The sequence below is a fragment of the Rhincodon typus genome, chromosome 10 (genome assembly GCF_021869965.1).
Source record: "Rhincodon typus isolate 14 chromosome 10, sRhiTyp1.1, whole genome shotgun sequence".
In the NCBI taxonomy this organism is placed as follows: Eukaryota; Metazoa; Chordata; class Chondrichthyes; order Orectolobiformes; family Rhincodontidae; genus Rhincodon; species Rhincodon typus.
The window spans coordinates 81,067,608-81,091,000 of NC_063341.1; the positions used below are offsets into that span (position 1 = coordinate 81,067,608).

General features: G+C 44.6%; 1 protein-coding gene across 2 annotated transcripts in view; it reads left to right on the plus strand.

Annotated features, from left to right (window-relative positions):
- LOC109931236 (cilia- and flagella-associated protein 45) overlaps positions 1-23,393 on the plus strand; it is a 93,462-nt gene that overhangs the window by 22,062 nt on the left and 48,007 nt on the right. For both annotated transcript variants that reach the window (XM_048602127.1, XM_048602126.1), the window contains exons 5-8: positions 9,248-9,426; positions 10,043-10,172; positions 14,229-14,375; positions 20,660-20,773. In XM_048602127.1, coding sequence (XP_048458084.1) covers positions 9,248-9,426; positions 10,043-10,172; positions 14,229-14,375; positions 20,660-20,773 — 570 coding nt within the window. The remainder of the gene's footprint in view (positions 1-9,247; positions 9,427-10,042; positions 10,173-14,228; positions 14,376-20,659; positions 20,774-23,393) is intronic.

A 23,393-nucleotide genomic window follows, 5' to 3' on the forward strand; every position in this document is an offset into this window, starting at 1 on the left:
ATGTTCATTCATCCACAGATAAGGAGACTGAAACTGCACGCGAAACTTCAGACGCGGTCTCACCAAACCCCTGTACAAATGTAGCCTGCTCCTGTACCTGAATATTCTCACTATGAAGGCCAACATGCCATTTGCCTTCTTCATTGCCTGCTGCACCTGCATGCTTGTCCGTCAGCCTTCCTGCTCCTCTGATGCTGCTTGGCCTGCTGTGTTCATCCAGCTCTACACCTTGTTATCTCTGCTTATTTTCAGTGACTTGTGTGCAAGAGCGCTCAAGTCTCATTGTACCTCCCCCTTTCCCAATCTAATGCCATTCACATGTGCCTTCAAATTTATGCAATCTCACATTTGTCCACATTTTATTTTAACTGCCGTGCAGTTTCCCACTAGCTAACATGTCTAAATCACACTGAAACATCTCTGCACTTTCCTCACAATTCACCCTCCCGCTTTGTGTCATCTAGAAACCTGGACATACTGCAAGAAATTGACTCATCCAAATCATCAGTATTTATTGTGAGCATTAAAATCCAAGCATTGATCTTTGAGGTACCCCAGTAGTCACTGCCTGGCACTCAAAGAGACCCGTTTATTCCTACTTTTTGTTTCTTGTCTGCCAACCAGTTCTCTATCCATGTCACTACACTATGCCCCTTATCCCATACTCTTCAGTTTTACTTAGTAACTTCTTATGTGGAACCTTATCAAAAGCCTTTTGAAAGTCCAATTACACCACATCTGCTGGTTCCCCATTATCAAGCCTCTAGTTACATCCTTGAAAAATTCCAGTCAATTTGTCAAGTGTGGTTTCTTTTTCATAAATCTGTGACTCTGTCTGATCCTGTCACATATTTCCCAGTACTTTGCTATTAATTCTTTTATAATAAACTATAGCATTTTCCCCACTTCTGAACTTAGGCTAATTTATCTATAATTCCCTTTTTCTGGGTTATATTAACTACTCTCCAATCCATAGGAACTGTTCCAGTGTCTACAGATCTTGAAAGATGGACACCAATGTCCTGAAGTACTCTGTGATATAGATTATCAGGCCTTAGCGATTTATCAGTTTTTAATTCTATCAATTTCCCACAACACCATTCCCCTACTAATACTGATTTATTTCAGTTCTTCCCTCACTAGATCCTGCATTCCCTAATATTTTTAGCACATTATTTGTGTCCTCCTTTGTGAAGACAGAATCAAAATTTTGACTGTACAGATTCAATGAGCAGAAGGGCCTCTTCTGTACTGTATGATTCTATGAAAATATATACTTAATTAGTTTTCCATCTCTTGGCTCCCCATTGTAACTTTCCCAATTTCTGACTGTAAGGGACCTATATTTGTCTTCACTAGTCTTTTACTCTTCACATTCCTATAGAAAGAAAGTTAAGAGGAAGAAAGGTACCACATGAACAAAAACTATTTGTTCATTCTAGTATGCCTACTTCATCAGACTCTGCACATACAATGGCTCAGTGGTTAGCACTGCTGCTTCACAGCGGTTGGAACCAAGGTTCGATTCTGCCCTTGGGCGACTGTCTGTGTGGAGTTTGCACATTCTCCATGTGTCTGTGTGAGTTTCCTCCAGGTGCTCCGGTTTCCTCCCACAGTCCAAAGATGTGCAGGTTAGGTGGATTGGCCATGCTAAATTGCCCATAGTGTCTAGGGATGTGTAGATTAGGTGGGTTATAGAGGGATGGGTCTGGGTGGGATGCTCCGAGGGTCGGTGTGGACTTGTTGGGCCGAAGGGTACGTTTTCTCACTGTAGGGATTCTGTGATATTGCATAGATGGGTGAGACAGTTGCGTACTGGTAATGAACAGGTGCATCATTTCTTGAAACTGGAGTTGCAGGTGGACAGGTTGGTGAAGAAGTATTTAGCATGCTTGTCTTCATTGGTCAGTACATTGAGTATAGGAGTTAGGACATCATGTTGTGGCTGTACAGTACATTGATGAAGCATTTTTGGAATGCTGCATCCAATTCTGATTTCCCTGTTACAGGAAAGATGTTGTTAAACTTGAACGGGTTCAGAAAAGATTTACAAGGATGTTGCTGGGATTGGAGGGTTTGACCTACAGGGAAAGGCTGAATAGGCTGGGACTTCTTCCCCCAGCGTCAGAGGCTGAGGAGGGGCATGGATAGGGTGAATAGCCAAGGTCTTTTTCCCAGGGTAGGGAAGTCCAAAACTAGAGGGCATAGGTTTAAGGTGAGAGGGGAAAGGTTTAAAGAGACCTGAGGGGCAACGTTTTTATGCAGAGGGTAGTGCATGCATGGAACGAGCTGTCAGAGGAAATGGTGGAGGTGGGTACAATTACCGCATTTAAAAGGCATCTGGATGGGTACATGAATAGGAAGGGTTTAGAGGGATATCGGCAAAATGCTGGCTATGGGACTCGATCAGTTTAGGATACTCAGTCGACATGGACAAGTTGGATCAAAGGGCCTGTTTCCATGTTGTATAACTCTGACTATAACTCTATAACTGTAATCCAGAGGCCCGGCTAATGTTTTGGGCCTCAAGTTCAAATCCAGCCATGACTGCTGATGGAATTTACATTTAATTAATTCATCTGGAATATAAAGCTAGTCTTAATAATAATGACAACGAAACTCTAACTCGGTGTCGTAAAAAGTCACCAGCAATGTCCTTTAAAGAAGAAAATTTGCCATTATTACCCGGTACTGTCTATATTTGACACCAGGTCTGCAGCAATACAGAATCCCAACAGAGCGGAAAGAGACTGTTCGGCCTATCAAGTCTACACTGACCATCCAAAGAGCATCCCACTCAAACCCAGCACCCTACTCTATTCCCATAACCTCGCAGTTACCATGAATAATCCAACTAGCTTGCACATCCCTAGACATTATGAGCCATTTAGCTGGTCAATCCACTAACCTTCACATCTTTGGACTGTGGGTGGAAACCAGAGCACCCAGCAGAAACCAACACAGACACTGGGAGAACTTGCAAACTCCACACAGACAGTCACTCAAGGCTGGAATTAAATCTGAGTCCCTGGCATTGTGAGGTAGCTGTGCCAACCACTGAACTCTAATATAGGTGACTTTAACTGTCCTCAAGCCACTCAGTTCAAGGCTATGTGTGATGATCCAAAAAAATTTGAAATTAAAGATCTAATGATGACCATGAAACCACTATCAATTGTCAGGAAAAACCCATCTGGTTCACTAATGTCCTTTAGGGAAGGAAAATGTCCATTATTCATTCACAAGATGAGGGCTTCATTTGTCAAGCAGCATTTATTGCCCAGACAGCAGATCAGAGTCAAGCACATTGCTGTGGGTCTGGAGTCACATGCAGGCTAAACCAGGTAAGGATGGTAGTTTCCTTCCCTAAAGGACATCAGTGAACCAGATGGGTTTTTCCCCTGACAATCAACAATGGATTCACAGTCATCATTAGATTCTTAATTCCAGACTTTTATTGAATTCAAATTCCACCATCTGTCACGGTGGGATTTGAACCCCAGGTCCCCAGACCATTATCTGGGTCTCTGGATTAGCAATCCAGCGATAATACCACTAGGCCATCACCTCCCCTTGACTCTCAATTATCATGATAATTACCATAGGATGGGCAATAATTGCTGGCCTAGCCAGTGACAACCACGTCCTGTAATTTTTTTTTCAAATGTTGAATCTGAATCTAAGTTAAGTGGTATTTATGAAGAATAGGAAAATGAAAGTATGAAGTATGATTTGGCAATGATGGATTGGAAAACTTTACGAAAAGTGTTGGCAGAGGATAGGCAATGGCTAGTTTTTGAGAAATGTTGTATGAATTACAACAATTATTAATTCCAATCTGGTGCAAAAATAAAAGGTGGTTTACAAAGGAAATTAAGGACAGTATTAAGTCCAAAGAAGAAGCATATAAAATTGCCAGAGAAAGCAGCAATCACGAGGACTGGGAGCAGGTTAGAATTCAGCAAGAGAGTACATAAATAATGGTCAAGAGAGGAAAAACAGAGTATATGAGTAAACTTGCAGGTAACATGGGCAGCACGTTGGCTCAGTGATTAGCACTGTGCCAGGGACCTGGGTTTGATTTCAGCCTTGGGTGACTGTGTGGAGTTTGCACGTTGTCCCCGTGTCAGCGTAGGTTTCCATGGTGTGCTCCGGTTTCCTCTCACAGTCCAAAGATGTGCAAGTTACGTGGGTTAGCCATGGTAAATGGGGGAGTTATGGGGATAGGGTAGGGGGCTGGGACTGGGTGGATTTCTGTCAAAGGGTCAGTGCAGACCTAATGGGCTGAAAGGCCTCTTTCCATACTGCAGGGATTCTATGATTCTAACATAAAAACTGATTATAAAAACTTATACAAATATGTGAAGAGAAAAAGAGTCAGTAAAGTCAAATGTAGGCCCTTTACAGTCAGAAGCTGGAGAAATCATAATGGACAAGAAAGGAATGTGCAAGAATTGAACACATTTTGATTCTGTCTTCACAAAGGAGGACATAAATAATATCCAGGACAAAAATGGGGTAAAGATTTTGTTACTCAGAGGATGGTGAACCTGTGGAATTCACTAGGGCAGAAGGTTGTAGAGGTGGGTCACCAAGTGTATTCAAGAAAGAGATTTTTAATTTTTTAAATATTAAAGGCATCGGAGCTATGGAGAGAAAGCGGTAAATATGACTTTTAAATCGAGGATCAGCCATGATCATATTGAATGGTGGAGCAGGTTTGAGGGGTAGTTTGTACATTTCTATTCATGTGTCAAAGTGGCTCTTTAGCTTGCCGAGCCTAGTATATGTACCAAGGACTGAACCTTGCTGATGTGGTTCTTAATCTCATTGCTCATGTTTGCCCCATAGGGTATTTCTCTTACCTTCAGACTAGACTCGATTTGTTGATGGCTTTTACAGAAGGGGTTACAGCATCTCTTTTCTTTGTTCCAGAGGGAAATTACTCTATTTCTTTTATGCAAGATGCCATTTTGGACAATCACTTCATCTCTGCATGAATGATACTCTCTTATGGCAACATGATTGCTCTTGATGGTTTCAAGCCAGATTGTCATTATTACTTCGTGTAGCACTTGCAGAGTTTCATCTTGTTGCTCGATTTGCTTGATTTGCTTGTTTTAAGCTAGATGCCTGTGTTTCACATTCAGTATTTCTGCTGGGTTGATGACTTCCAGAGCATGTCATGCCTTTGCTTATCATTGAATGTTGGAAGATTTTAAGACCATAATACATAGAAGCAGATTTAGTCATTCAGCCTATTGAGTCTGCACCACCACTTGATGATGACTGATATGTTTCTCAACCCCATTCTCCTGCTTTCTGCCCTTAACCCTTGATCTCCATACCTCTTAAGAACCTATCTATCTTTGCCTTAAACACACTGTATGACTTGGCCTTTGCAGTCCTCTGTGGCAATGATTTCAACAGATTAACCACCCTCTGGCAAAAGAAATTCCTCTTTATCTCAGTTCTAAAGGGTCATCCCTCACTCTGATGCTGTGCCCTCAATTCCTAGTTTCTCCTGCTACTGGAAACCTCTTCTCCACGTATACTGTATCCAAGCCTCTCAATATCCGCTAAGTTTCAATCAGATTCCCCTCTCATCCTTCTAAACTCCAATCAGTACAGACCAAGCGTCCTCAACCACTCCTCATTTGACAAGCCCTTCATCCCTGGGAACATTCTTGTAAACCTCCTCTGGAACCCCTCCAAGATCAGCACATCCTTACTTGGAAAGGGGGCTCAAAACTGCTCACAATATTCCAAATGCGGGCTGACAAGAGCCTTAAACAGTCTCAACAGTACACTTCTGCTCTTGTATTTAGCCCTCATGAAATGAATCTAACATTGCATTTACCTTCCTAACTGCCAACTGAATCTGCATATTAACCTTAAGAGAATCCTGAACTAGGACTCCCAAGTCCTTTTGTGCTTTAGGTTTCCAAAGCCTTTCACCATTTAGAAAACTGTCTATGCCTCAGTTCCTCCTAAAAGAAAAGTGCATACCCTCATACTTTCTCACATTGCGTTCCTTCCACTTCTTTCCCCACTCTCCTGACCCATCGAAATCTTTCTACAGCCTCCAACAACACCTGTCCCTCCACTTATCTTCGTGTTATCTGCAAACTTAGCAACAATGTCCTCAATTTCTTCATCCAGATTGTTAACGTATAACATAAATAGTTGTGATCCCAACACTTATCCCAGTGGAACTCCACTAGTCACCAACTTCCATCCTGAAAAAGACACCTTTAGCCCTACTCTTCCACCAGTCAGCTAATCCTCTATCCATGCCAGCATCTTTCCCCATATAGGCTGCTTTGTCCCCGATAGTGTCAAGCTTCTTGAGTGTTGTTGGGGCTGCACCCATGCAGGCAAGTAGTGAGTATTCCATCAAAATCGTGACTTGTGTCTTATTGTAGATGTTGGTGTGTTCGCTGAACTGGGAAGTTTGAAAGCAGATGTTTTGCCCCCTTATTAAGTGACACCCTCAGTGCTATGGAGCCTCCTGTGAAGCGCTGTTGTCTTGTGCCAGTTCAAATTTATATGGTCTGGTTTTTGCTGCTTCCGGTAGGTGCCGGTTCTGGCTGTGCATTGAAATGGTCGTTATATAGGGTCTAATTCAATGTGTTTGTTAATGGAGTCCACGGATGAATGCCTAGCCTCCAAGAATTCCCTGGATGTCCTCTGTTTGGCTTGTCCAATGATAGTAGTGTTGTCACAGTTGAAACCCAGTGGCTCTACCAGGAACCCCATCATACAAATTAGCAAAGGAACTACAACAAAAGCTTAAACATCTAATCAGTACTTCAAGACATTCCATACAATCAACACAAGAATTCCTGGACAATGTCAAGAACACTAAAATAGGCAAAGAAAAAGTGATGATCTTGTTCGATGTAACAGCATTGTTTACATCAATTGACAGACACCTAGCCAAAGAAACCACATCCAACCTACTAGACGAACACAACAGACGACAGAATGAGGAACAGATCAACAAACACTGCATGCTCAAACTACTGGACTTACGTTTAACAACATACTTTACATTCAACGGCATGGTATATGAGCAGATCAACAGGTCTCCCATGGGCTCACCCATCTCCGGGCTGATGGCTGAGGTAGTCATGCAAAGACTGGAACAAGCAGCTCTCCCATAGATCCAACCCAAGCTCTGGATCAGATACATGGACGACACTTTTGTAATTATGAAAAGAACAGAAATTGAGAATGCCCACTGACTCATCAACACCATACTCACAAGGATCATATTTACAAGACAGGAGGAAAACAACAAACAAACTCCATTCCTGGATGTGATGGTGGAAAGAAAAGAGAACGGTGACTTCACTACAAAAGTGTACAGGAAATCCACACATACTCAGCAGGTCTTAAACTATCGCAGCAACCACCCCAACTCACACAAGAGGAGCTGCATTAGGACCCTATTCAAAAGGGCCGCTACACACTGAAGCACACCCGATCTGCAGAAGGAAGAAGACCATGTCTACAAGGTCTTTACCAGGAATGGATACCCCCGCAGCTTCATCCACAGATGCCTAGTCAACAGACAACACAACCAGAACACACCAAAACCCGAAATAGTAACTACTATACCATATATAAAAAACACCTCCGAACTGACAGCCAGACTACTCAGACTGCTAGGAATCATGACAGCACACAAGCAGGCATCCACACTAAGACAGCAACAGACCAGGGTTAAAGACTCAATAGATAACCATGGACAGGCAAACATGGTTTACAACATACCATGTGGAGACTGCACAAAACACAACGTCAGACAAACAGGCAGACAATTAGCAATCTGCATCCACAAATACCTGCTAGCAACTAAAAGACATGACCAAATGACCTTGGTTTCAATACACACAGACAAGAAAAACCACACTTTCAACTGGAACAACACTACTATCATAGGACAAGCCAAACAGAGGACAGCCAGGGAATTCTTGGTAGCTTGGCATTCATCCATGGACTCCATCAACAAACACATTGAATTAGACCCGATATAGCAACCATGACAACACACAGCCAGAACTGGCACCTTCCAGAAGCAGCAAAAACCAGACCATATAAAATCGAAACGGCACAAGACAACAGCGTTTCACAGGAGGCTCCACAGGATGTCACCTAATAAGGGGACGAAACGTCTGCTGTCAAACTTCCCAGCTCGGCGAACCCACCAACATTTACAACTAACACCTGAGCTACAAATCTTCACTCAAACTTTGTGTCTTATTGGCGGTGCACAGGCATTGAGGAGACAGGAAGTGTCCAGAATTCACAGACTCCAGCCTGTTCTTGCAGCAGCTGTATTTATATGATTGGTCCTCTTCAGTTTCTAAACAATGGTAACTGAGAGATAATGCAATGAATCTTAGCCTTGCTGGCAATGTGCACATCCCATGAATAATTGAAAAGTTACCGTGGCTTCAAGAGCGAGTCAGAGGCTGGGAACTCATCTGTGAGTCACCTCCTGACCCCCTAAAAATGTCGGCTACCTGTGAGATACAAAGTCAGGAGTTTGAATTACCCCCATTTGCTTTGAATAAATTCAGGTCTAACGAGATTGAAGAAGTTCCAACACCTTCCAGGACAAAGCCACTGACTTGATCACCAGCTTAAATATTCACTCCCTCCACCACCAAAGCATATTAGCAACAGCATGCACAACATAAAAGAGGCAGTGCATCAACTTGCCTTTGAAAAGCACCATCTGATTCCTGTCATTATTACCAATTAATAGGACAAGGATGGCAGAGGTTTAGTACACCATCACCAGCAGGCTTTCCTCCAGGCTACATGCTGTTTTGACTTGAGAGTTATTTATTTTCCTCCACATCGCTGAGTCATTTATAACAGGGTCAACACAGTATGTTGATTAAGGATACCTAACCAAATTGTAAACTTTCCTGTTCCTCTGATGCTGCCTGACCTGCTGTGTTCCCTCAGCTCCACACTGTGTTGACTCTGACCTCTAGCAACTGCAGTTCTTGCTATCCCGGAGTCATTTATAACAGGCTCTAGAGAAGTACCTACAACACAGGAACTGCAACCTTTCAAGAAGGTGACTCACCACCATCTTCTTCAGGGTAGTTAGGGATGGGCGATATGTCCTGGCCTGAGCAATAATGCTCACATATCATGAAAGAATTTTAAAAAGTTTGATCAGACACTGTCAAGAAGATTTTCTATTCATGCTCTTTAATTTCTATAGACCATCACAGATGCACGGTGTCATGCAATCCGGGATGCCCAGATTCTGGAGAAGGAGCAAATTGAGAAGGAAATGATGGAGGAGGAAAAACGACTGGATAAAATGATGGAGGTGGATCGCCAGAAAGCTATCAAAATGCAGGATGAGCTTGAACGTATAAGGAAAGAAAATGGGCTCAGGTGAGAGAAAGAGGGAAGAGGAAGGGGGACATGGATTTAGAAATCTGGACAGAGGATGAGGTTTGAATTCAGAGAGGGGATGAGAGGAGAATAAAAGAATAAAGAATGGATCAAAGAGCGAGCAAGAAAGAGTAGGTAGTAGAGTGAGTGAGCTATGAAGTCAAAGATAGATGTATGGATAGAATAAGTCAGAGACTGAGAGATGCAGAGCAAGCACAAGAAAGAGGACTGAGCAAGAGAGTGAGAGAGAAGGGGGACAGAAGGGAGTAATTAAGACAGGGAGCGAGACAAAAAGAGGGAGCGTGGCAAAGAAAGGAAGCAAGACAAAAACAGAGGGATCAAGACAGAGAGGAGGAGCAAGGTAGAGGGAGGGAGCAAGAGACAGAAAGAGAAACAGGCAGACTGAAATAGAGATACATAGAACAAGTAAGAGAAAGAGATAATGGGATGAAGACAGAGAATGGTTATGGCCTGAGATGGAATGAGAGGGGACAGGGAAACAGAGAGAAAGAGAGAGATGGAGACAGAGAGAGAGAGAAGGAGACAGACAGAAAATGGAAAAGAGAGGGAAGAAGGAGATTGGGATTGAGTCTAATTTTGCACTCTGCTATCGCAGGGCTAAAGCTCACATCATTCAGCAAATTGAGGAGAGAGAACAAGAACGGATGTTGCAACTAGAACATAAAGCATTGCAGGCTGTGGAGAGAGTTCAGGCAATGGAGAGAATGCAGCAGGAAGATCTGGAGGTGAGAGAGAACAAAAATGAGAGAATGAGAGCATGATGAGTGTGAGAGTGAGAAAATGATAAACCACAAAGAAAGAGTGAGTGAGAGATCATGATTGAGAGAGTGAGATTGAGAGACCACAAGCAGGAGAGAGTGAGAAGATGGACGAATGAGAAGGTGAGAAATCATGAGGGAAAGACCATAAGTGAGTGACCGCAAGCAGAGAATGCAGAGAGAATGAGAGGGTAGGAGAAAGTGAGAGGAAGCAGAGTGAGAGGGCAACAAACATGAATGAGAATGACAAACCAAGCCAGAGAGTGCAAATCTGTGAATGAGGGGAACAGTGAGAAAGCAAAATTGAGAAGCGAAACTGAGCGTGAGAGTGAAAGAAAGAGCAAGAGTCAGAATGAGATTAAAGACAAAGGGAGGCGATGGCCTAGCAGTATTATCACTGGACAGTTAACCCAGAGACTAAGTAATATTCTGGGGACCCAGGTTCAAATCCCGCCATAGCAGGAGGTGGAATTTGAATTCAATAAATATCTGGACGTAAGAGTCTAATGATGACCGTGAATCTATTGCTGATGGTCAGGAAAAGCCCATCTGGTTCACTGATGGCCTTTAGGGAAGGAAATCTGCTATCCTTACGTGGTCTGGCCTAAATGTGACTCCATTTCCACAGCAATGTGGTTGACTCTTAACTGCCCTCTGGGCAATTAGGGATGGGCAATAAATGCTGCCTGGCCAGTGATGCCCTCATTCTGTGAATGAATAATAAACAAAATTAACAACAAGAGATCAAGAGTGAAAGCATGCAGAGTAATTAACATTGAGAACCGAAAAAAGAACAAGAATGAGTGAGTGAGACAGATGAAACCTTCCTTCCTCCTAACTCCTCCACTCTCTTCTTCTTGCTCCATCCCGCCACCTTTGACCTATTACGATCTCTCATCTCCTCCTCTGCCTCTCTCCCACTGTCATTGGCCTTCCGTTCTTCAGTCCCATTCTCTTATTCTCCTGCTGACATTAGTCTCTGTCCTCCCACTTCCATTTCTTCCTGACTTTTCCCTCTCCTCTCCAGTACTCCCTTCTTTTCCTGTACTTTCAGTCTCCCTGTTACATTCCATCGTCATTAGAGGGGAGGCCATATTGAATTTGGTGCTTGACAATGAACCAGGCCAGGTGTCAGATCTCTCAGTGGGAGAGCTTTTCGGTGATAGTGATCACAACTCCCTGACCTTTACTATAGTCATGGAGAGGGATAGGAGCAGACGGTATGGGGAAGTATTTAATTGGGGATAGGGGAATTGCAATGCTATAGGCAAGAACTGCGGAGCATAAATTAGAACCAGATGTTCTCAGGGAAATGCACAACGAAAATGTGGAGGTTGTTTAGGGAGCAGTTGCTACAAGTACTGGATAGGTTTGTCCCACTGAGGCAAGGAAGGGATGGTAAGGTGAAGGAACCTTGGATGACAAGACATGTGGAACATCTCATCAAGAGGAAGAAGGAAGCTTACTTAAGGTTGAGGAAGCAAGAATTGGACAGGGCTCTAGAGATGTATAAGGTAGCCAGGAAGGAACTGAAGAATGGACTTAGGTGAGCTAGAAGTGAGTATGAGAAAACCTTGGCGGGTAGGATCAAGGAAAACCCCAAGGTTTTCTATACTTATGTGAGGAACAAGAGGATGGCCAGAGTGCGGGTAGGGCCAATCAGGGATAGTGGAGGGAACTTGTACACAGTCGTAGGACGTAGGGGAGATACTTAATGAATACCTTGCTTCAGTATTCACCAGTGAGAGGGACCTTGATGTTTGTGAGGACAGCATGAAACAGGCAGATATGCTTGAACAGGTTGAAGTTAGGAAGGAGGATGTGCTAGAAGTTTTGAAAAACATGACAGATAAGTCCCCTGGGCCAGACGGGAGATACCCAAGGTTGCTACGGGAAGCGGGGTAAGAGATTGCTGCCCCTTTGGCAATAATCTTTGCGTCCTCACTGTCCACTGAAGTAGTACCAGAAGACTGGAGGGTGGCAAATGTCATTCCCCTGATCAAGAAAGGGAATAGGGATAACCCTGAGAATTACAGATCAGTCAGTTTTACTTCTGTGGTGGGGTGGGCAAATTATTGGAGAGGATTCTGAGAGATAATATTTACGATTATTTGGAAAAGTACAGTTTGATTAGAAATAGTCAGCATGACTTTGTGAGGGGCAGGTCATGCCTCACGAGCCTTATTGATTTCTTTGAGGATGCGACAAAACACATTGATGAAGGTAGAGCAGTGGATGTGATGTATATGGATGTTAGCAAGGCATTTGATAAGGTTCCACATGGTAGGCTCATTGAGAAAGTAGGGAGCCATGGGATTCAGGGAAATTTGGCTGTCTGGATACAAAACTGGCTGTCCAATAGAAGACAGAGAGTGGTAGTAGATGGAAGGTATTCAGCTTGAAACTCAGTGACCAGTGGTGTTCCGCAGAGATCTGTTTTGGGACCTCTGCTCTTTATGATCTTTATAAATGATTTGCATGAGGAAGTGGAAGGGTGGGTCAGTAAGTTTGCCGAAGACACAAAGGTTGGTGGAGTTGTGGACAGCGTGGAGGGCTGTTGTAGATTGCAACGGGACATTGACTGGATGTAGAGCTGGGCAAAGAAGTGGCAGATGGAATTCAACCCTGAAAAGTGTGAAATGATTAAGTTTGGAAGGTCGAATTTGAATGCAGAATGCAGGGTTAATGGCAGGATTCTCGGCAGTGTGGAGGAACAAAGGGTTCTTGAGGTCCACGTCCATAGATCCATCAAAGTTGCTACCCAAGTTGATAGGGTTGTAAAGAAGGCATATGGTGTGTTGGCTTTCATTGGCAGCGCAATTGAGTTTAAGAGCCATGAGGTTATGCTGCAGCTCTATAAAACTCTGGTTAGACCACACTTGGAATATTGTGTTCAGTTCTGGTCACCTCATTATAGGAAAGATGTGGAAGCTTTAGAGAGGGTGCAGAGGAGATTTACCAGGATACTGCCTGGACTGGAGGGCAGGTCTTATGAGGAAAGGTTGAGGGAGCTGGGCTTTTTTCATTGGAGCGAAGAAGAATGAGTGGTGACTTGGTAGAGGTTTACAAGATGATGAGAGGCATAGATAGAGTGGATTGTCAGAGACATTTTCCCAGGGCGGAAATGACTATTCCGAGTGAGCATAATTTTAAGGTGATTGGAGGAAGGTATAGGGGGGATGTCAGAGGTAGGTTCTTCACACAGAGAGTGGTGGGCGTGTGGAATGCGCTGCTGGAAGTGGTAGTGGAGTCAGATACTTTAGAGACTTTTAAGCAACTCTTGGCTAGGCACATGGAGGATAGTAAAATTTAGTGTATGCAGGGTAGATTGATCTTAGTAGGATAATAGGTCAGCACAACATAGTGGGCCGAACAACCCGTACTGTGCTGTACTGTTCTATGTTCTATGTCACCATGTACTATTCTCCCACCTGCCCCTCCACTCCTCCCCTCTCAGTCCCCTTCTCTTCCTTCCCTTCTCCCCTCCAACTCTCCATCTCCACACTCCCTTCTTCTATCCTTTCCTTCCTCCTTCATCTCCCTTTCTTCTACCTCCCTCCATTTCTCCCACTCTCCTGTCCCACTCTTCCTGTCTTCTCCTGCCTCGCTCTCATTGTGTTCCTTCACTCCTCCACTTCATTTTCTTGCTTTTAACTCAGCCCCTCCATCTCCATCCCTTCACTTCTCACTTGCCCTCTCCTTAAGTCTGCCTCTCCCAATCCTTTTCCTCTGTGTCCCTAATCTCTTCCCTGACCCTCACAATCTTTCATTCCTTCTCTACTGTCATCTCTTCCCATTTTCACCTCCTTCTCCCTTGCCGTTTCCCTTCTGCAACCTCACATACTCCCCCCTCCTCTCCCACAACCTCTTTTATTCTTACCTACCTCCTTCCCTTCCAAAAATGTTCTTTTCACACCATTCACCCCTTCTTCCTTTCCCACTTCACTCTTGGCTTCCATCAAATGGATCCTCCCCTCTCCTTTCTACCTTAATAACCTCTCTATCCCTCTTTCTCGAAAACAGAATTTGCAAAATAAGCGTCAACAACAGAGAAGGAGACACCAGGAGATCAAGGAATCCAATGAGCAAGTTCAGAAACATCGAGAGCTGATGCAACAGCTAGACCGGCAGGCCGATCAGAAAGTACAGGAATTCCAGGACGCCAAGATGGTAAAAGGCCATAGCAGTGGGACAAAGAGTGGGGAAGTTGGTTGTCAGAGAGAATTGGAGAGGGATGATAGGATGGGAGTCATTGAGTCATTTAGGTTATAGAAGGAGGCTACTTGGCTCGTCAAGCCAGTAGAGCAACAGTCCCATGATCCCATCTAACCGCGTAGCCCTGAAAGTTAATTTTCTTCCAAGTGCCCGTTCAATACCCTTAGGAAATAGTTCTTATCTCTGCTTCCAAAACTGGTGGAAGTGAGATCCAAGACAACAAGGTGCAGAGCTGGATGAACACAGCAGGCCAAGCAGCATCACAGGAGCAGGAAGGCTGATGTTTCGGGCCTAGACCCTTCATCAGAAGTGGGGGAGGGGAAGGGGGTTCTGAAATAAATAGGGAGAGAGGGGAAGGCGGATAGAAGATGGATAGAGGAGAAGAAAGGTGGAGAGGAAACAGACAGGTCAAAGAGGCGGGGATGGAGCCAGTAAAGGTGAGTGTAGGTAGGGAGAAGATAGGTCAGTCCAGGGAGGACGGACAGGTCAAGGGGGCAGGATGAGGATAGTAGGTAGGAGATGGGGGTGGGGCTTGAGGTGGGAGGAGGAGATAGGTAGGAGGAAGAACAGGTTAGGGAGGCCGGGACGAGCTGGGCTGGTTTTGGGATGCGCTAGGGGGAGGGCAGATTTTGAAGCTTGTGAAATCCACATTGATACCATTGGGCTGCAGGGTTCCCAAGCGAAATATGAGGTGCTGTTCCTGCAACCTTCGGGTGGCATCATTGTGGCACTGCAGGAGGCCCAGGATGGACATGTCGTCTGAGGAATGGGAGGGGGAGTTGAAATGTTTCGCGACTGGGAGGTGCAGTTGTTTATTGCGAACCGAGCGTAGGTGTTCTGCAAAGCGGTCCCCAAGCCTCCGCATGGTTTCCCCGATGTCGAGGAGGCCACAACGGGTACAGCGGATACAGTATACCACATTAGCAGATGTGCAGGTGAACATCTGCTTGATGTTGAACGTCTTCTTGGGGCCTGGGATGAGGGTGAGGGAGGAGGTGTGGGGGCAGGTGTAGCACTTCCTGCGGTTGCAGGAAAAACTGCCGGGTGTGGTGGGGCTGGAGGGGAGTGTGGAGCGGACAAGGGAGTCACGGAGAGAGTGGTCCCTCCGGAAAGCAGATAAGGGTGGGGAAGGAAAAATGTCTTTGGTTGTGGGGTCGGATTGCAGACGGCAGAAGTGTCAGAGGATGATGCGTTGGATCTGAGGTTGGTGGGGTGATACGTGAGGACGAGGGGGATTCTTTCTTTGGTTGTTACTGCGGGGACGGTGTGTGAGGGATGAGTTGCGGGAAATGCGGGAGATACGGTCGAGGGTGTTCTCGACCACTGAGGGGGGGGAGGTTGCGGTCCTTGAAAAACGAGGACATCTGAGATGTACGGGAGTGGAATGCCTCATCCTGGGAGCAGATGCGGTGGAGGCGAAGGAATTGGGAATAGGGGATGGCATTTTTGCAGGAGGGTGGGTGGGAGGCAGATCATTATGATTCACTGTATTAAAGGGTTCATCACATGCATCCTGCACGTCTTGCCTGAAACTGTAAATCTGGGTGCCCTAGTCATGCTGTTAGTAATTGTGGCACAGATATAAATCTTTTAGATCTAAACACCATTACGGAGATATGGTTATGTGGTGATCCAGGTTAGGAACTACATATTACACAGTATATAATATTACAACAGGACAGTCAGAATGGAGGAGTGGTATTGATAGTAAGGGATGACATAAAGACGTCAGTATGAAAGGGTTTGGCCTCAGAAGACTGTGACGTAGAATAGGTATCAGTGGAATTTAGGCATAACGAAAGCCAGAAAATACTGGTTTCACTAAGTCATAGACCATCCACCAAGACATCATACTGTTGAACAGAATTATCCCTGTTGTCCTTCTTAAACAAAGGAAACCCACGGTTATTCTCCAATCCTCTGGGACCACTCCTGAGTCTAAAGAGGATATAATGATTTCATACAAGACCCCAGCAATTCACTCCTTCGCCCTCCTCTGTAGCTGGACAGATTCCATCAGGTCTTTGGGGACCTTGTCTACCATAATGCTTTTCAAGACACTCAACCTCTCCTTTTTTATGTTGGTATGCCCTAGAATAACAACACATCCCTCTCTAGACTTACCATCTACCATGTCCTTCTCCTTTGCGAATACCAATGCAAAGTATTTTTTAAGGACACTTCCTCCAGCTCCATGCATAAATTCCTTCATTTGTCCTGAGTGGACATACCCTTTCCCTAGCCTTTCCTCTTTATATACGTATAACTCACTTTGAATTTTCCATAATTCTTTTCCGGTCCAAGACAGTGGTGGAGTAACAGGGCTGCATGCGGGCTCTTGCCCGGAGCCTGTCCGCTCACATCTGCTTTCTGTCTTTGTTTTATTTTTGCTTCTGCTGTTTTCTTTCACTTTATTTTCCTTATCTTTTGGGCTTTGTTTTCTTCTTTACTCTGGTGGGTTGGTCAGCACCACCAGCGCAGCAGCCAGAGAGGGCCGCATGCAGAGTGGTAGATGTGGCTTCTTCCAGTAATCAGAGGCAGTGGCAGCAAGTACGGTCTTCTGGCGTTTGAGGCCAACATTTACAGCAGCAAGGTTGTCCTCCTGGCAGTTGGACCTGGTGGCTGCAGCAGCAGGGTCATTCTCCCAGCATCGGTGGCGGTGATAACAGCAGCAACATTGTTCTCCTGGCATTTGGGGCCGGTGGCAGCGGCAACAAAGCTGTTCCAATGATCGGATCGGCAACACCAGTGGCAGTGGACTCTTCAAGATGGCGGCACTGGCAAGACCTCTGCAGCCAAAGCAGGACTCGTGGCCAGTGACAGTCTGGCCTGGCAGCGGAGCCAGAGACTCTTGGTTGAAGGACAAGTGTGGGTTCAGCGGTGCCAGCAAAGTGGGCCCAGCAGCGAAGAGATGATGCCTAAAGTGGGGCCACTCCTAGGTGGATCCAACAGAGGCAACTGTGAGGCAGTAGAGGCCTCCCTTGAGGCTAGGTGCCAGTATGGACAGGATCAGAAAGACTGATACTCTGAATTTCTTAGTTTTTTTATTTTTCTAATTTATTCCAATGACCTATAATGCTGGACAATGTATTTCCTTACTTTTTTTTCCTAAGAATTTGATCTTGAGTATCTGTTCTGAGGGACCTTTGTTCCTAAGATGGTGTTGTAATGCAGCGACTGCAAACCTTTCATACATGTGACAATAAAACTAATTCAATTCAGTTTTTGATAAGGACGTTTCATGTCCCCTTTTAGTCTTCCCAACTCTTTGTTGAAGTTCTTTCCTGCTTTCTTTATATTCTATGAGGATTCTGACTATCTTCATTTTCTTAAACTTTACGTATCCCTCCTTTTCCTTTTTGACAAAGATCACAATTTCTTTTATCATCCAAGGATCCTAAATCTTGCCATCCTTATCCTTCATTTTCACAGGAACATGCTCGCCATGAACTTTAATTAATTGGCCTTTAAAAGATTCCCACATGACAGATGTGGATTTGCTCTCAAACAGCTGTCCCCAATCTACATTCCCCAATTCTTGCTTAATATTATCTCAGTTAGCCTTACCTCAGTCTAGTATCTTCACCCGAGGACTACTCTTATCCTTATACATAAGCAACTTAAAATGTATAGAATTATGATCACTGATCACAAAATGTTCCCCCACTGAAACTTCAATCACCTGACCAGGCTTATTCCAAATCGCTAGATCTAGTATGGCCCTTACCCTGGTTGGACTATTTACATATTGGTTCAAGAAGCCTTCCTGGAAGCACCAAACAAATTCCCCCGTATCAAATCTCCAGCACTTAGGTAGTCCCAGTCGATATTGGGGAGGTTAAAATTATCCACTGCAATGACCTTTTTTTTGACATTTTTCCATCATCTATCCACGTATCTGTTCCTCTATCACCCACTGCTTGTTGGGAGGCCCTGAGCCTGTACCCATAATGCGTCGCTGGCTAAGCCCTCCAAGGTGTCCTGCCTTAGTGTAGCTTTGATATTCTCTCTAATCAGTAATGCAATTCCGCCACGTCTTTTACACCCCTCCCTATCACGCCTGAAACACCTAAACCTGGAATGTTAAACTGCCTGTCTTGTCCCCCTGTCAGAGATAGTAGGAACTGCAGATGCTGGAGAATCCGAGACAACAAGGTGCAGAGCTGGATGAACACAGCAGGCCAAGCAGCATCATAGGAGCAGTTGGCCTGCTGTGTTCATCCAGCTCTGCACCTTGTTGTCCCCCTGTCAACCAAGTCTCTGTAGTAGCAACAGTATCATAGTTTTATGTAATAATCCAAGCTCTAATTTCAACATAGTGTGGAGCTGAATGAACACAGCAGGTCAGGCAGCATCAGAAGTGTAGGATAACACAGTGTGGAGCTGGAGGAACACAGCAGGCCAGGCAGCATCGGAGGAGCAGGAAAGCTGACGTTTCGGGTCGGGACCCTTCTTCTGGACTGGGGTGGGGGAAGGGAGCTGACAAAAGCATTTATGGGTGTATTGGTAGTCATCTTCCAAGTTATATACACATTCTGGAACAGTTCCTACAAATTAGAGGATAGCTAATGTAACCCCGCTATGTGAAAAGAGAAGCAGAGAGAAAACCAGGAGTTATAGATCAGTCAGCCTGATGTGGATGTTTGGGAAAATGCTAGAGTCCATTATAAAAGAATTAATTGCTGTACAGTGCAAAACAGTGAAAGGATCATACAGAGTCAGCATGGATTTACGAAAGAGAAATCATGTTGAAAAATCTACTAGAGTTCTTCGATGATGCAACTAGTAGAGTTGATGAAGGGGAACGAGTGGATGGGGTTTATTTGGATTTTCAAAATGCTTTTGACAAAGTCCCATGTAAGACTTCAGAGTGGAAAATCAATGCAAATGGCATTGGAGTAATTTATTGAGATGGGTGGAAAATTGGTTGGCAGACAGGAAACAAACAGTCGGACTAAATTAGTCTTTTTATGAATGAAGCAGAGACTAATGGGGATCCGTACTAGAATCTTGGCTATTCACAGTATATGTAAATGATTTGGTTGAGGGAACTAAATGTAATATCTCAAAATTTACAGATGACATAAAGTCAGGTGGAATGGTGAGCACTGAGGAAGGTGTAGAGACACATCAGTGTCATTTGGAGAGGCTGAGTGGGTAAATGAATGGCAGATGCAGTAAAATGTGGATAAGTGTGAGGTTACTCATGTTGGTAGCAAAAACAGGAAGGCAGATTATTATTTGAATGGCTGTAAATTGAGAGAGGGGAATGTGTAACGAGACTTGGTGTGCTCGTACATGCTGAAGGCATGCATGCAAGTGCAGCAGGTAAAAAAGAAGCCAAATGGTATGTTGACCTCCATAGTGAGAGAATTCAGTTGCAGGAACAAGGATGTCTTGCTGCCATTATGCAGGGCTTAGTGAGGTCAGCCACACTTGGAAAATTGTGCGTAGTTTTTGTCTCTTTATTTGAGGAAGGATGTACTTGCTATAGAGGAATGTAGTGGAGGTTTACCAGCCTGATTCCTGGGATGGCCAGACTAACATATGAAGAAAGGATGAATCAGCTAGAATTATAATTGCTGGAGTTCATAAGAATGAGGGGGAGATCTCATGGATGGTTGTAAAATTCTAACAGGACTAGACAGGATAGATGCAGGAAGGATATTTCCGATGGTGGGAAGTCCGGAACCAAGGGTCATAATCTAAGGATACGGGTAAACTATTCAGGAGTAAGATGAGGAGAAATTTCTTCACAGAGTGGTGAGCCTGTCGAATTCACTACCACAGAAGGCAGTTGAAGCCAAAACATTGAATGTTTTTCAAGACAGGCTTGGATATAGCACTTGTGGCTGAAGGAATCAAAGGATATGGAGGAAAAGCAGAAACAGGCTGTTGAGTTGGATGATCATCCATGATCATAATGAATGCTGGAGCAGGCTCGAAAGGCTGAATACCCTACTCCTGTGTCTATTTTCTGTGTTCCTATAGGAGAGAAAAGGAGAGATGGAGGGGTAGAGAGACAGAGAAAAAGAAAGCGAGCAAGACATGGATGATAATGGAATAGTGTAGGTTAGATGGGCTTCAGATTGGTTTCACAGGTCGGCGCAACATCGAGGGCTGAAGGGCCTGTACTGCGCTGTAATGTTCTATGTTCTATGACAGTCAGTGGCTGGGGCTGAAGAAACAGAATTTTCCTCAGTAACTAACCCTTCTTGTTTTTGTATGTTTCTTCCTAGAAAAGAGAAGCTGAAATTGAGGAGCAGCAGAATCGCTTGAAGCGGGAGAAGGCAATAGAAGTGGCTCGATTGCAGGCCTTGCAAGAACGAGCACATGATCACAAAGCAGAACAGGTTAGTTTAGAGGTATTCCTCTGTAGGAGAGAGCTGAGAGACTTCAACCAGTGTACAGAAAGCTTCTGGAGAGAAAGCAAATGAGAGAAGCCAATCAATGTGCAGTAGTGAGGTAAGATGTTTACCTCTGATGTAAAGACTGCATTTGACCAAGTGTGACACTAAGGAGCTTGCACAAACTTATTTAATACAATACATTACAATTCAATACAGCATAGGAACAAGCCTTTATCCCTCTGTTGGTGTCTCATTAATGTATTTATCAAGATACACCTTAAATATTCCTAACATGCCTAACATGGGGGTGGAATGGTGGCTCAGTGGTTAGCACTGCTACCTCACAGCACCAGGGACCTGAGTTCAATTCCACCCTTGGGCGACTGTCTGTGTGGAGTTTGCAAATTGTCCCTGTGTCTGCATGGCTTTCCTCCGGGTACTCCAGTTTCCCTCCACAGTCCAAAGATGTGCAGGTTAGGTGGATTGGCCATGCTAAATTGCCCGTAATGTTCAGGGATGTGTCGCTTAGGTGGGTTATAAGGGGATGGGTTTGGGTGGGATTCTGCAAGGGTCTGTGTGGACTTGTTGGGCCGAAGGGCCTGTTTCCACACTATAGGGATTCTATGTGAATGCCTGCTTCCACCGCCTCCACTGACAATCCATTCCATGTACTCACCACCCTCTTGGAGAAAAATTTTCCCTGCACTTCTCCCCTAAACTTTCTCCCTCTCACTTTGAACTTGTGCCCTCTTATAGATGACCTGACCACCCTGGGAAAAAAGCCTCTGACTATCCACAGTATCTATGCCTCTCATAATTTTGTAGACCTCTATCAGATTGCCCCTCAGCCTCCATCTTTCCAGTAAAAACAATCTGAGTTTACCCAACTTCTCTTCATAGCTAAAACACCCCAGAGCAGGCAACTTCCTGGTAAACCTTCTGTGTACCGTCTTCAAAGCATCCACGTCCTTCTGGCATTGTGGCAACTAGAACTGCATGCAATATTTCAAATGTGGCCTAACTAAAGTTTTGTACAGCTGTACCGTAACTCGCCAACTTGTATATTCGATGCCCTGGTCAATGAAGGCAAGCATGCTGTATGCCTTCTTGACCACCTGATCCACCTGTGTTGTCATTTTCAGGTATCTGTGGACCTATACACCCAGATGGAGTTTAATCCATGTAAGTGTGAGGTGCTGCACTTTGGGAGATCAAATATCAAGGAAAGGTATACAGTTAATGGCAGGACACTGAATAGCATTAATGAACAGAAGGATCTTGGGTTTTAAGTCCATAGCTCTCTGAAAGTGGCCTGGCAAGTAGATAGGGTGGTAAAGAAGGTGTATTGCATGCTTGCCTTTTTTGGTTGGGAAATTGAATACAAGAGTCAGGGTGACATGTTACAGCTTTATAAGACTTTGGTTAGGCCACACTTAGAGTATTGTGTTCAATTCTGGTCGCCATATTACAGGAAGGATGAGGAGTCATTGGAGAGGGTGCAGAAGAGGTTTACCAGGATGCTGCCTGGATTAGAGGGTATGAGCTGTAAGGAGAGGCTAGAAAAAATCGAGTTATTTTCTCTTGAGCAGCGGAGATTGAAAAGAGACTTGACAGCAGTCTATAAAATTATGAGATGTATAGATAGGTTTGACGGTCAGAATCTTTTTCCCAGAGTTGAAATGTCAAAAACTAGGGGGCATGCATTTAAGGTGAGAGGGGGAAAGTTCAAGGGAAATGTGAGGAGCAAGTTTTTACACAGAGAGTGGTCAGAGTCTGGAATGCACTGCCAGGGATGGTGGTGGAGGCAGATATGATAGGGATGTTTAACGGGCTTTTAGATAAGCATATGAATTTGCAAGGAATGGAGGGATATATGGACCAAGGGCAGACAGGAGGGATTGATTTCAATTGGTGTCATGTTTGGCGCAACATCGTGGACCAAAGGGCCTGTTCCTGTGCTGCACTGTTCTATGTTCTTTGTTCACCCTTCTCCCCATGACGGGGGAGGCAATGGCCTAGTGGCAGTATCGCTGGACTGTTAATCCAGAGACACAGATAACACTCTGGAGACCCAGGTTCAAATCCTGCCATGGCAGAGGGTGGTATTTGAATTCAATAAAATATCTAGAATTAAGAATCTAATGATGACTGTGAATCCATTGTCGATTGTTGAAATAGCCCATCTGGTTCACTCATGTCCTTTAGGGAAGGAAACTGCCATCCTTACTTGATCTGGCCTACATGTGACTCCAGACCCACAGCAATGTGGTTGACTCTGAATGGCCTTCTGAGCAATTCGGGATGGGCAATAAATGCTGCCTAGCCAGCAACACCCTTGTCCTATTAATGAATTTAAAAAAACATATTTGTGGCTACCGCAAACTTGGCCATGTTCTAACACAATAGGACCTGGACAATATCCAGTCTTGGGCTGACATGTGGCAAGTAACACTTGCACCACACAACTGCCAGGCAACAACCATCTCCAGTATAAGACAATCTAACCACCGCCCCTTGACATTCAATGGCATTACAATGACTGAGTCCGTCGCTGTCAACGTTCAGTGGGTTACCATTGACCAGAATCTCAATGGGACTCACTATATAAATACAGCAGCTACAA